This window comes from Nuphar pumila, chromosome 15, assembly GCF_984573655.1.
Source record: "Nuphar pumila chromosome 15, dmNupPumi1.hap1.1, whole genome shotgun sequence".
NCBI classification, from domain to species: Eukaryota; Viridiplantae; Streptophyta; class Magnoliopsida; order Nymphaeales; family Nymphaeaceae; genus Nuphar; species Nuphar pumila.
In genome coordinates this window covers 63,556,256-63,568,622 of record NC_143263.1, presented here as the reverse complement: position 1 = coordinate 63,568,622, position 12,367 = coordinate 63,556,256, and the positions used below count along the sequence as shown (strand labels likewise).

General features: G+C 38.1%; 1 protein-coding gene across 2 annotated transcripts; it reads left to right on the top strand.

The window, feature by feature from the left end:
* The first annotated feature begins 442 nt into the window (after nt 1-442).
* Nucleotides 443-10,624, top strand: LOC149815458 (protein SHOU4-like). 2 transcript variants are annotated; one of them, XM_089989449.1, is made up of 5 exons: nt 443-565; nt 2,356-3,465; nt 5,193-5,348; nt 6,173-6,384; nt 10,126-10,624. In XM_089989449.1, exons 2-5 carry the CDS (start codon nt 2,560-2,562, stop codon nt 10,316-10,318), a joined length of 1,467 nt encoding a protein of 488 aa, XP_089845575.1. In that variant the 5' UTR covers nt 443-565; nt 2,356-2,559; the 3' UTR covers nt 10,319-10,624. The 2 variants fall into 2 exon arrangements, with proteins under 2 accessions (XP_089845575.1, XP_089845574.1); XM_089989448.1 differs by having other exon boundaries at nt 452-700.
* Nucleotides 10,625-12,367: the final 1,743 nt, after the last annotated feature.

Here is a 12,367-nt window from a genome sequence, read left to right as displayed (position 1 = left end):
AAAGAGAATATTCCATTTCTACTAAATTTCTTGAATCCAATCATGTCCTGAATGGAACTTAAATCTATTTGAGATTAGGACGACTGAACCTCTAAATTCATGCAACTCTGAAGGGCAGGCAGCCTACCAGCCAAAATAGGGAAACCCAAATCCCTAAAATTAAGGACTTTTGTTGGCCATTACCATTTACCAATACCCGAAACAGGCAGCGGCATGAAGATCATTTTGGGAAAAGAAAAAAGAGAGTCACCGCCATACTGAACCCCTACTGCCTCATGCAATAAAAAGCTAAAAACTAAGGGCAAGATGGTCACCGAAAAAAACAAAGAGAGAGAGAGAGAGAGAGATTCAAAGTCATTTAATTAATCAAAAGAGTGGCGGTTTTGGAATTATTGGAAAGATTAGTGGCGATTTTTAGTATTTGATGAAAGAAGAAAAGAGCAGCAGAAAAAGAGTTGTGGGGAGAGAGAGAAAGTAGAGAGAGAGTCCGAGAGAGAGAAGGGGAGAGACGATGGGGATGGCGATGACCCTAATTCCCATGATTTTCTTCATCGAGTAGTCTTAAGTAAATTTTCTTCCTTCCTCTCTCTCTCTCTCTCTCTCTCTCTCTCTCTCTCTCTCTCGGAATGGAAATCCCTCGTCTCCATTGGTGCATTTTGTGATCCCCCAGTATACTTCTCCCTGTTGATTTCTGTTCGCGGTGGGTGTTAATCTCAATGTGCTTGTTTGTTAGTATGTCTGAATTTTTATGCGTATTTGACAAGTTAGTATCCTTAGGGTTTTGCTTGCTTCTTTATTTTGGTTTGTGCGGTGGGATTGATTCTGTTGTGTGGAACTTTGTCATGATGGGGGATCCCTTCATTTGAGAAAGATGGGGAACTGTAAATTGTTGTATTCTTAGTTACATGTTTGTTTGCTAGGCGGTTGGAGTTGCTAATTTGAAAAGCTTTTCATCGTTTTCGTTTCTCTCCTTTTTTTTTCTTTTGTACTTGTAAGGAAATGAGTTTGGTTCTGTTGTTTTGATTTTGTGGTCATGGGGTTTGTTGGATTTTTGTTTTGTTGCTTGTAGGGAGTTTATGGAATCTTTGGGTCCTTTTTCTTTTTTTCTTCTATTTTACTTCTTTTGGTGGTATTATAATGACAGAATTAGTTTGGTACTGATGTTTTGGCTTATGATGCAGAAAATCGTGAGTATTTAATGTTGGTGATTGGGATTTATTGTTCTTTGGAACTTTTTCCTTACCATGTTATTCTTATTTGTTTTTTCTCTTTTTATAATTTTGAGTTTTGATCTTTTGCACCGCCCCAGAGGTTTTTGCGATTCTGTTGAGAGCATAGGTCAATGCGTTGTTATTAGTTGGATTCGAGCTTTATTTTATATGTGCTATTCGAAAATAGCATCTTAGTGTGATCATAGCACCCATTGTTATGCTTCTGTTAGGTTGATGTTTAATAATTGTATTGATGGTTACAATGATAATAGTGAACAATGGTCATCGTGATCATTGCTCTTGATTCTTACTTTTTTATTTCAGCCAAGTAATTCAATTTGGTAATTGTCCTTGTATTTTTTACAGAAAAGGAAAAATCCTTTTGATTTTTCCTTCCATATTGATTTGTTCCTCATTTTTGGGATTTTTTTTTTGTTTAACTCGTCCGTTCAAAAGTTCAAGTTGGCTTTGGTGGCATCTGCATGACATTCATCTTTTTGGTTTCTCAAATTGATCCCAATTTGTTGTTTTGTGGTTTGTAAACAACCACAATGAGGGGTTGTTAGCTAGGATATTTAAGTGACCTTGATTTTGAAAACATCTGCATGGCATTCTTTGATCGTTGCTGATCTTATGCTAGGCAGATGTAAGTGCTTACATTTCAGTCCAAATTGGTCATTTTATATGCAATACTTATTTGTTCCTGCAATGATCATTTTTGTAATTCAGAACTGCATGTGCCAATGGTTTTTAGTGTTCACATATTTCACTGTTTTTCATCCTCGCAATGTTTAGGGGCTTTCTGTGTGTCGCCCTTCTCATTCCCATGCTTACACATTGATCTTTTTGTGCAACGTGTTGTGTCAGGATGAAATTTTCAGAGTTCCTTATTGCACGATATGAAGTAATACTATGTTTAGGCATTGAGGTGCAGATAACTCAATGTGTTTGAGTTGTCTTCTCTGTGTATTGTGATAAAAATTTTATCTTTTAATGTGGGCTTATGACAGGTTGTGATTTTAGTAGTGCATGATTACTTGCTAATGGTACTTTATTTCTGAGATTCATCATGTTGGCTTGGTTGGAATGGGAATAAAATTGATTGTTTTTTTTTCTAATTCTGCATTTGTGGCCGTTGTTCTAGATTCTATAAATCAGCAATACGTTGTTCGCTTTGTTCATCTGCAACAACATGCAGGCTCAACTATTATAGTTAAAAGAAAATGCTGGTACAAAGGAAACTGCACACCCATCTTTGATCTGTTTGATGGAAGCTCAGACATAGCGCTTGGGCCTGGAATAAGTGCAGCAGATTGTTGGCATCTTTATTTGATCTAGTTCTTTAACGATGGGTTCAAGATTCCCATCTCATCAGCTCAGTAATGGGCTGTATGTCTCAGGCCGGCCTGAACAGCCTAAAGAGAGGCCTGTAACAATGAGCTCCACAGTCATGCCCTACACGGGTGGGGATATTAAGAAATCTGGGGAGCTTGGGAAAATGTTTGACATTCCTGTAGATGGTTCAAAGTCAAGGAAGTCTGGACCTATATCTGGTGCACCTTCAAGAACTGGATCATTTGGTGGTGGTGCTTCACATTCAGGACCAACCACTGCTAACTCTGCAACAAGGGCTGGCTTCTCTACATCTGGTCCTGTTTCAACTGGTTCAGTCCCAGGTTCGGCTCAGGGGTCTAGACAAAAGTCCAACTCTGGACCACTAAACAGACATGGAGATCCTATCAAGAAGTCTTCTGGGCCTCAATCTGGAGGTGTGACTCCAATAGTACGCCAGAACTCTGGCCCTCTCACTCCAGTGCTTCCTACCACGGGTCTTATAACTTCAGGCCCAATTTCTTCGGGGCCACTTAATTCTTCCGGTGCACCACGCAAGGTCTCTGGTCCATTGGATTCTTCTGGATCAGTCAAATTACATAGTGCATCTATGGTTCATAATCAAGCTGTCACTAATCTCAGTCATGAGAATGACTATTCCTTCAAAAGGAGCTTCCCAAAGCCAATCTTTTGGTCATTGATTCTACTCTTTGTGATGGGATTTATAGCTGGTGGATTTATTCTTGGAGCTGTGCACAATCCCATTCTTCTTATTGTAGTTGTAATCCTCTTTGGGGCAGTTGCTGCAATCTTCCTTTGGAACACTTGTTGGGGAACTAGGGCAATTACAGGTTTCATTGCCCGGTACCCAGATGCAGAGCTCAGGACTGCTAAAAATGGGCAGTATGTCAAAGTCTCTGGGGTATGTACACTTCCACTAAGTCCATTTAAGTAAATGCATTGAGGGGTTTCATTGTAGATGTTTGGATATTCATATTGTGTAACAAAAAGAGCTGGGCATGTAAGATCATTTGCATTTTAGGTGCCTGGAGTTCATACCAATCATGTCTGCATGTGTCTACATCTACTGTATGAGTGTTTAATGAGATAGTTGACCTAGTCAGGTCCATACATCATTTCATCACCTGGCTGAGGCCAATGCTAGACAGCATTCAGTGATCTGGTTGAGATCTTGCCTGGAAGGACTGACGCCTTTCAAGCAAATAACACAATTTCATGATTTTTGGACATGTAATTTGGTAATTTTGGTGATCCCACAGTTTCTCAATCATTTTGGATTAGAATTGCAAAAATGTTATTGTAATTCCCATTCTGTATGTTTTTGCTTGTCACTTCTCATGCTAATGCTGATCTTTATTTTATTATCCTAGAACTCATGGAATGATTGAACCTTTTGCTATTGTAATCATGTTCCACTTATTCCTAGTATAAAGAAAAGAAAAAGTATGCTTTTATTTGATGTTACAATCTTGTGCTAGATTATCATTTCTGTTTAGTATTTGTACAAAATAACTATTTCTCAATTTTCAATTTCTTTATGTTTTTTTAGTTGATAGAACCAGTCTTTATTTACCCTAGTGCCTGGGCATGATAAGACCTATTGTTGAGGGCATGCTTGGTGCTTTTGATAAACTTGCAAACTACAGTTGTCAAACCTGCATTCTGTAGCATTGTCAGAGTCCTTGTCTTTCTAGAGTTCAGCATACCAATATCTCTGGGCACTTGCAGTCCTTGACCTGCAATATGTGAACATGGCAATTATAGGTTGATCATTGGTGGTGTTGTAAGTGTTTGTGTGGTGCCAGTCAGCAAGAATTTGAAGCCCTTTCTTTTCTTGGTGTTTATCTTTGCAATAGCTGAAATCTTAACTGCTCTACGAATAGGGTGTCTGGGTTATCTCTGAAACTTTTTTCTGCACAAGGCTTGTCATAGATATTACAACTTCCTTTCTCAGAAGGAAAGATTCTTTTGAAAGCATAGGTGACAAAAAAGAGAACAAACACTGGCAGAATTGGTCGCGGGACAGCTTAGCTAAGAAGCCATTGCAAATATATTGAAAGAAACAGAGACCTAACTACCTAGAAGACAGGTAGCCAGGTACGGGTAGGTGAGTTTAGGGTAGACGGTTCACATCATGGACTTGTGGTAGGCTACTTCTAGGCTCAGTTGCAACCAAAAAGCACTTGCAAAGCTTTGCGTCAGCATTATTGAAATGGGAGAACGTCTTCCATTTGATGACTAGCCTCGTCTTTACAGGAAACCTCTGGTTCCCTCGTCAATAGATGCTTCTTCTTCCCTTCATCTGCCTTTTTCTTCCTGGCAGTTTGCCTTCAATCAAATAGGCGGAACCATGGTGAACTGTTTTATTGTCTTGTTGAATATGATGTTTGTCATTGGACTCATGTAGCTCTTTGAGAACTTCATAGAATTATTCAAAACTAGTGAATCTTCATTTAAATTCCTCCCCCGCTTTTCTTGATGCTTCGACTATATTTTTAGCATTCTGGTCTGAGTCATTTGATTGAAATTTGAACCATATTTGCTTTGCAACTATTGTACACTATCTTGTTAGATTTCCATTTTAGCCGAACTGTATTTGTTGATATGACAAGTTTTGATTCTTTTCAGGTTGTTACTTGTGGAAATGTTCCACTGGAATCATCATTTCAGAGGGTTCCTAGGTGTGTGTACACTTCAACAAGCTTATATGAGTACCGTGGATGGGATTCAAAAGCTGCTAACACTAATCATCGTCGCTTTACTTGGGGACTTAGGTCTTTGGAGGTTGGTTATGAATGTCATGCATACACGCTACGCTTAGCATTTGATAATATTGTCTATGAACATCTTTTCGAGCTTTTTCCTTTTTTGCTAAAACCCTGACACTCTTTTGTGAGACAAGTATGAAATCTGTTGGTTTCTTGGTTTTTTGACTGTTGAGGATTTGCTTTTGAAGGATGTCTTTGAAGTATGAAAATCACACCTAATAGGCTTCTATTATTTTCTTTGCATTGAGAAGTTTACTCAGTGCTAGTTTGTGAAGAAATAATTCATCTACCATGTGTTTTGTTGTGATTTGGCATGTAACAGAGCCTCAAGCTTTCAGACATTTCCCCCTTAAAAAACAAAGATATTTTGTTTGCAGGAGCATTTACGAAGTATATGAGATTTTGGAGATAGAAAAATCTCAATGTCTGAGTGCTGAAAACTTTTGACCTAAGAGATTGTTTACAAGATTTTCAGCATTTATTCTAGCTTAGAACCATGTAGTTAGGCTGCCAATGAGATCTCGAGGATCTAATTGAGCTTAAACCAATGATATTAATCTGTTCTTTCAGTATTAATGTTGCTTTCATAGTTATCAACAGCTCCATATTGTACCCTTTATATTTTATCACTCAAGTTTATGTTATTGTCTTCATCATAAATAATTATGTCTTTTGATCTGCTTGGTTCAAGTGCTTGGTTTATCATGTAAATGGTCTTTTTACTGTTTATAAGCATGCATTACTTTTTGCTAGGTTGTCTTTTGTGTTCCTGTTATTCTTTTTATCTGTTATGCATTTTCTTGCATGAATTTCCTGTCCTAACGTTGAATTTTTTGGCAGAGGCATGTGGTCGACTTTTACATCTCTGATTTTCAGTCCGGATTGAGAGCACTGGTGAAAACTGGCTATGGTGCCAGAGTTACTTCCTATGTTGATGAGTCTGTGGTGGTTGATATAAATCAGAAGAACAGAGAATTGTCTCCTGAGTTTGTTAGGTGGTTAGGGGAGAGAAACCTGTCAAGTGATGATCGTAGTATGCATATGAAAGAAGGGTGAGCAGAACTTAAAATATCTCAGTTTCTAATTAAATATATTACTCTTTCACTTCCTTTTGCTTTTGATTTGATATGCAATTTTTTTCTGTATTTTACCATAGTATTAATGTTCCATCATTAACAGATAGGAACACATTCCCACTGGTTCCCAAAAAACGATTATCATTAATTTTGGACATTAATAATTCCAGCATAGAAGTATTGAAGAGACCCATATAAGCAAAGAGTTTCAATTTACAAATTATATGTTAGGTAGTTGCTGGCTTACAAACTTTTAAAACCATCACATTCACAACCTGATAAGAGCTTGTGTGGCTTTAAAATCTTAAATCTGCTCATGACTTTCACATGCAACTTGAGCTATTAATCAACCCGTTGCTAACCTAATTTTTTAAGAAGTCATTTCATGCTTTAGCCAAAACCACCTAATTGTATTATCTTTATATAATGATTATGCATTTGTAGCTCATTCGTATTAAGCACATGTCTACGTGAGGTTGTATCACTGTCAGTTGCTAGAAATTAGCAATGGTACTGTCATTGGATTTAGGTATTAGTATTGGGAAACATAAATCTAAAAAGTTTTGAGCCTGTTTCCCTGATTTGTATGGTTTTAGAATAGTTGGTATAGGTTTCCCATAAGTACTGGTACAGTTTCTGGAAGAATAGACCTGAGTTTCTAGACAATTTATATGAATTTTTAGAAAAGGAACTTAAATATTCTCATAAAAGTGCAAAAAAATTGGATCGTCAGTATGTGTACTGGTACTGGGTTCAAGTAATGTTGCTATTAATAAGTCTAAATTTGTTTTCTTACACCTTTATTTAAAATGTATATTAGTCTTGTTCCTTCACCCAACTAACCCACATTTTCTGGAGAATGCCGGACCCTCCTTGTTGAGGTTTCTACATACATACATCATGCTTCAGTTTTCTTTGATCTGGTCATATTCAGGATACCTATTGATCATGGAATTCCTTTTTATTCATTTCATCAACAATTCTAGCATGCCAGCTGTCTCCCCATGCTTTTCATACCCCCAATCATCAAGTTCCCTGAAACTGTTCCTGCCTTAATTAACCTTTTGCTTTGTCCTTCCTTTCACATGTTACTTATCTATCAATACCACATTCCTCATAACCAAGTCTCTCTAAGACATCAAATATACACAACTGGTAAGCAGCTTTTAATTTTCCCCAATTTGGCATATTTTCCCATCATGGGTCCCAGAATAAGGTTATCCAATATGAATCAATGCATCTGCCAGGGTGGCTGCCAACAGCGGAGGCTGCCTATGACTGAAAAAAGAAAACCACAAATAGTGAATGATGCAGTCATTTAGCCACTTGCCTGATAAATAGGAAAACTACAAGGGATCAGAGGTGGATTTGGCAAATGTCTTCCATGGATAGGAATGAGGAGGATTTGTCACTAACAGTGCCCATCCCAAATTTTTAATGCCTTCAATGCCCCCCCCTCCCACCCAAAAAAGAAAAGAGGTGGCCATTTCTGGTCCCTGGAATCACTGATCTTGATTATTTGCGGGGGGGGGGGGGGGGGGGGAGAATGCACATTTTGCTTCTCTATGTGAATCTAACTAGCCTTTTTAGGTCGTGGTGCATAAACATTTGCATTGACGTTACACAATACAAGTGGTATACTAGCATTTTGGTTGGCAGGGGAAAAACAGCCTTTAACCAGAGCACTCTGTAAAGTATTGTCATGAGGGTCTAAGTAGGTAGGCTTAGCTGTAATTTGTTTTTTTCTGGTTGGCCTGATGCAGTTTCTTAGTGCCCCTCTCAAAAGTCCAGTATCGGAGTGATATTATTGAGAATGTCTATTCTCTAAAGGTGGCATTTTAGTCGAGGCACTAGAAATTTGGGGGAAAATGCCATGCACTTGGTATATTTATAGGTAAATTTACTATGAATAAGTTTATTGCTATTTGGTATGTGGTTCATCCTATGATAACACATGTACTTATAGGTTATTTTCTTGCACGTGTGAGTGTAATGCTGGTATTATTGACAATATGCACTTCTTTTAGGTCATTAATTTCTTCCTCTTTAAATAGATAAACAACATATGGTAAAGGTATTCTATTACTCACTTGGATATAAATGAATGTCACCCTTTTCAGAAGCCTAGAAAATCCTGGCCGCATTGGGCCCCCAGTCACCTCTTCATGTTGAAATGTATTCTTGACGGCTATGTCACACGGACTCTTCTAACAGGGCACTGCACCCGCGTCGCACCCGTACCCATGTGGGTGCGACACTTGGACATGGCTTCCTTTGTGTCAGGTGAAGTCAACCACACTAAGTTCCATTTTTGTCCAAAAGTAGATTCAGTTAACCCTAACCAAGTCCAGTTATATCTATATTATGTATATAAATACATAAATGCACGAACATACACATAGGGTTAACTTAAAACTGTTCAAAATTATATATACCCTCCCGCACCCCAGTTTTTTTAATGTGCCGAATCGCCGCATCCACACCCGCACCCGCACCTATGTGACATTAGCTTGACAGACATTGTTGAGGTTACTCTTAATTTGCGTCTATTGGATATGAGTAGACATTTTTTTTAACAGTTGAAAGAAAGGAAAAGCATGCCTTCTGTATTGCAATCAGTGACAGTTCACTCTTCAATTTAGTGATTGCTCATTTTTGTGGTCGACGTAAATCCATGTCATCATGGTCCTAGCTATGTGACACATTTGTTGCTCATAATTAATAACAATAGTATATGTACAATGCACCAAATGCTTTATAAAATAAGTCAAATTTCCCATCTTCATGAAGATCTTTTATTAACTCAATTGACCTTGAGTTTGTAGAGTCGTTTATTGGATATACAATAGATGTTGTAAATATGATGACCAATTGCAATTTTGTCCTCCAAGTCTCAAAGCTTTTATGGTTATAATAGTTCCATCCTAGACCAACTTGTTTGGTGGTCTTAGTTAGCATATGGATATTTGTAGCTTGCTCTTTCGATGTAAGCCAATTAAAATTTGTGAATGCTCTGACTCTGCTAAGAAAAATTCTGAACTCAAAAGTTGCCAGAATGAAAGAAATAGCTCAGACCATGATCTGTCTTCTAAACATTTGCTAGATATTTGCCGGTAACTTTCATACGATGCTTTTGTGGTTGTGGAGGTGAGCTAATTATTTCACATATAAATTTTTGGTCTCGTGGTGGTCTTGCACCTGAATAACTATGTGAATGAGATTCACATCCCTTGCAGATTTAATTAGTACTATGATTCGCATTCTTGTTTCTCTTTTGATGATTGTTACTGACTGGTAGTGGTCTTGCACCTGAATAACTGTGGATGAGATCCACTTCCTTTTCTGATTTAACATGTTTTTTCCAAGATAGTACTATTCTAACGGGTCTGTGATATACCTGCCATTCTTGTGTTTCTTTTGATGATTGTTACTGCCTCTTCCTTTTGTTTTCCTCTACTTGTTGAAAATATGTTCCTTGGTGGCTGACATTGTTGTTAATATTGTAACTTTAATAGTACGTATACTTTTTGCCCTGTGTTATTTTATGGTGTTAATTGCTTGTAGTATTGGGATATGTTTACCAAATTTTTTCTTTCAGACATTGATGAGGAAAGAGTAGATTGCTTTTATTTGCCAGGATTTATTTGTATATATATTTGTTAGTTTGGGAAGCCTCTTCTGACTCTCTCTCTCTCTCTCTCTCTCTCTCTTGTATAGGTACATCAAAGAAGGAAGCACTGTGAGCGTGATGGGTGTGGTCCAAAGGAATGAGAACGTGCTTATGATTGTGCCGCCTCCTGAGCCATCCTCCACCGGATGCCAATGGGCCAAGTGCTTCCTTCCTGTGAACCTAGAAGGAATTGTGTTGAGGTGTGAGGACGCGTCAAAGGTAGATGTTATACCCGTGTAGAATTTGATGTATGTTTCCTCAGGTAGGTGAGATGACTTTGGTTGTGAGATGAAGAGAAAGATGATAGTTTGTTGGTGTTGCTTGTATAGCTTTAATTTCTTTTCTTTTCTTTTTTTACTTGTCCTTTATTTATAGTGTTTCTCCTTTTTTGGGCCCTTTTGTTTTCTTGTAAGCTTTTGTAAGGAATGACTTGCTAATTGATAGTTGGGGGCGGGGAGAGAATTTTGTTCTTGTTTGTTGTTGAAGAGGTCGTGTTGGGTTTCACTGGAAATATTTTGAAGAATCTAGTGAGACTCTCTCTCTCTCTCTCTCTCTCTCTCTCTTTTGTTGATGAGTATTGATGCAATGATGCTGTACCTCTTGGGTAGTGGTACAAAATTGCAACATGCCATCCCTGCTGGGCTTTTATTATACCATTATACATTTTTAGTAACACCACTGCTAGGTAGAATGGAAGCTGGTTGGTATTGCCCTTGTCTAAGAGATTGACCGGATCCGTGCATGGTTCACTTTTTGAGTTATATAATAGATGCAATGTGCTATGTTGCTGGTTGCTGTTATACATCTTCAGCAACACATGCTGGTGAGACAAGGCTGATTGATATATGGCCCCTTTGTGAATGACTGACTTGATCCAAACATGGACCTGGTCCAGCCACACAGGCTCCAAACCTAGCTGCTTAAAAGCCATTCTAAACCTCTTAATAGTAATTAGAGTGGTAATGACGTCGACGGGGCAGCTTTGTGGTAGGTGTTTGGATGCACCCACTTGTCCGTACAGTTGGGATAAGCTTGAACTTTGCTTTGTACTCCATGATGCAAATTTCCCAACTTATCCTGATGTCCAATCACCCTCTTCCAACCCTGTTTATCCAAAAAGTTGAATCAAATGCCACTTCGTCTTTTAATTCACGTTGTAACGTATGTTATTTTTCTGGCATATGGTTGAATCCATGTTTTCTATCTTTGCAATGTTTGCACTTGATATTAGCTCCCACATGACATAAAGGGGCTTTCATAGAGGAAACTAAGTATAAACTTATATATTACATTACCTTCCATCATCACTCCCATGACAACTTTAACATTATTAGACCGAAGGGGTTTGGCGTAGTGGGATGGGGCCTAGATCTTTTGACGGGCAGTTTAGGTTCAAATCTCATGGGTGTCACCCCCTCCTGCGTAATCCTTACGGCAGGCTGATCCAGCATGGCTAGGTATCTGCTCCTGAGTCTGTTTTTTCGAGTAAACAAAAAAAACTTTCATCATTCTCACCACTACCATCATCACCATTACTGTCACAGCTACCATCGTCGTCACTGCCTTCACCATTGGCATTATTCTCTACTAATCTCTTTTTCTTCATTTTAATTTAAATAGCTGGTCATCTAAACATTTAGTTAATTAAAAATAAAGATTTTTTTTTATAAAATGTGTTCATTTTGTATATGTAGATAGTAAATAAAAACATGTCCAAAAACTGTCTTAAATTAATAATGAGAATAGGCAAATTGCAAGAACATGTAATGCACGGGAGGAAGGGGCAGGGGCTTTGAAGAAGTTTGGTTTCTTAAGGGATGTTTGTTTCATGCCCTTTCTTATGTAAGGGGCTCTCTTTCATAGGAAATAAGATATCTTAACTACAAAGGGTTGAAACAAACATGTCTATGACTATGAGAAATGTATGGTGGGACCCAAACAAATGCAAAAGTTCGGCTTTCCTGTCAGTATGGGTTCATACACCCCTCCTCTTCCCTTGAGTGGGAGTGTCTAAGGGCATGTACTAAGCTGTTTTGATGCCAAGAGTGGTTACGTTAATTTGCTTGCTTGCTTGCCACCTGGTGCAGGGTTTGGTGCAAAATGACCAGTTTGTTGTTTCCTTACCTCATTTGTTACCTGCCAACAAATTTTATTTCAATTAAGTTTGGATCTGAATCTATTGTCTATAAAATGCCCAAATAGTATCCCACTTTGAAAGGACTTTATAGGATTCACTAGAACCAGAGGGATGATGAAACGCATGTCTCATTCACAAAATCATGCTACAAT

Excerpts from the sequence above, each read along its gene's own strand:
- LOC149815458 (XM_089989449.1), top strand. The coding sequence starts at position 2,560 with ATGGGTTCAAGATTCCCATCTCATCAGCTCAGTAATGGGCTGTATGTC. Across the intron at positions 3,466-5,192 it reads AGTATGTCAAAGTCTCTGGG|GTTGTTACTTGTGGAAATGT; the intron begins GTATGTACACTT and ends GATTCTTTTCAG. Across the intron at positions 5,349-6,172 it reads GGGGACTTAGGTCTTTGGAG|AGGCATGTGGTCGACTTTTA; the intron begins GTTGGTTATGAA and ends ATTTTTTGGCAG.